The sequence below is a fragment of the Eimeria mitis genome, genomic scaffold (genome assembly GCF_000499745.2).
Source record: "Eimeria mitis Houghton genomic scaffold, Emh_scaff1279, whole genome shotgun sequence".
Lineage (NCBI taxonomy): Eukaryota > Apicomplexa > Conoidasida > Eucoccidiorida > Eimeriidae > Eimeria > Eimeria mitis.
Window position 1 is genome coordinate 1,621 of NW_013568566.1, and position 1,425 is coordinate 3,045.

General features: G+C 54.8%; 1 protein-coding gene across 1 annotated transcript in view; it reads left to right on the forward strand.

The window, feature by feature from the left end:
• The window catches only part of EMH_0033610 (uncharacterized protein), a gene marked incomplete at both ends in the record, with an annotated part of 2,491 nt that extends 1,393 nt beyond the window's left edge, over window positions 1-1,098 (forward strand). The window contains one exon of the mRNA XM_013494766.1: window positions 770-1,098. Coding sequence (XP_013350220.1) covers window positions 770-1,098 — 329 coding nt within the window. The remainder of the gene's footprint in view (window positions 1-769) is intronic.
• Window positions 1,099-1,425: the final 327 nt, after the last annotated feature.

Consider the following 1,425-nt stretch of genomic DNA (forward strand, 5'->3'; position numbering starts at 1 on the left):
GCGGAGAGAGTAAGCAGCAGCAGCAGCAGCAGCAGCAACAGAAGCAGACACAGCAGCAGCAACGGCGACAAAAACAGTAGCAGCAACTGCAGCAGCAGCAGCAGCAGCAGCAACAGCAGCTGCACGGGTGGCTAGCTGCATGCAGCCCCATGGGGCGAGCTGGGTAGCTAGCTAGCTACACTACAGAAATATCTAGATAGTAGTCTAGCTAGCTAGCTAGCCAGCTAGCTAGCTAGCTAGCTAGCCAGCCAGCTAGCTAGCTAGCTAGCTAGCTGGAGCTGAGCTGCTGTGCTGCAACAGCTCTACCCTCTGGGGGCGGGCTAGCAACCCCCCCTCTCTCTCAATAAACCCTAAACCCTAAACCCTAAACCCTCGTTTTGTTGTGTGTGTCTGTCTGCAACCCTAGAAGCTAACACTTCTCTATACTACCCAAACCCTAAACCCTAAACCCTAAACCCTAAACCCTTTTTTTTTTGATGAACTCAGACGCAGTGAAACGGCTAAAACCCTCGGCTTGGGTTTTTTTGTTTTCTGTTTTTTGTTGCTGCTGCATGTACACCCCGTGCTGCTGTTTTTCTTGCTGCTGTTGCTGCTACCCCCCTCCGCTACGTTGCTGCTGCTGCTGCAGCACCAACTGCAGCAGCAGCAGCAGCAGCAGCAGCAGCAAATAAAATTAGTAGTTGTTGTGGTATACAGCCAGCAGCAATAGCTGCTGAGTATCAGCTCTGTCTCATTACTACTGCAGCACGTGCTGCTGCTGCTGCTGCAGCAACTGCAACAGCAGCAGCAGCAACCGCTCCTACTCCTACTCCTACTACTACTGCTCCCGCAGCAGCAGCAGCAGCAGCAGCAGCAGCAGCAGCAGCAGCTCAGAGTCTGCGTCCTCTTCTTCCTGACTTTCTTCTTGTGCTGTCTGTGGGTATGGGGGTCACATCCTCTATACGCCCAATGCGCAACCCAGACCGAGCAAGGGCCCTGCAGCAGCAGCAGCAGCAGCAGCAGCAGCAGCAGCAGCAGCAGCGGGAATATGAGGAGCAGCAGCAGCAGGAGCAGCGTGAGCAGCAGCAGCAGCAGCAATGTGAGCAGCAGAAACAGTAGCAGCAACGACAGCGGTGGGAGTAAGAGCAGCAGCAGCAGCGGCAGAAATAAAAGCAGCAGCAACAGCAGGAAGAGCAGCAGCAGCAGCAGGAAGAGCAGCAGCAGCAGCAGAGTAGTAATCCTAACAGCAGCAACAGAAACACCAGCATCATCAGCAGCAGCAACAGCACCACAACCACCACCAGATCACCCCCAGCCTCAGCAGCAGCAAACAACAACAAAAACAGCAGCAACAGCAGCAGCAGCAGCACCAAACAAGAACAACAACAAAAACACCACCACCCCCACCCCCCCCACCACCACCCTCACCACCCCCATCCCCACCAC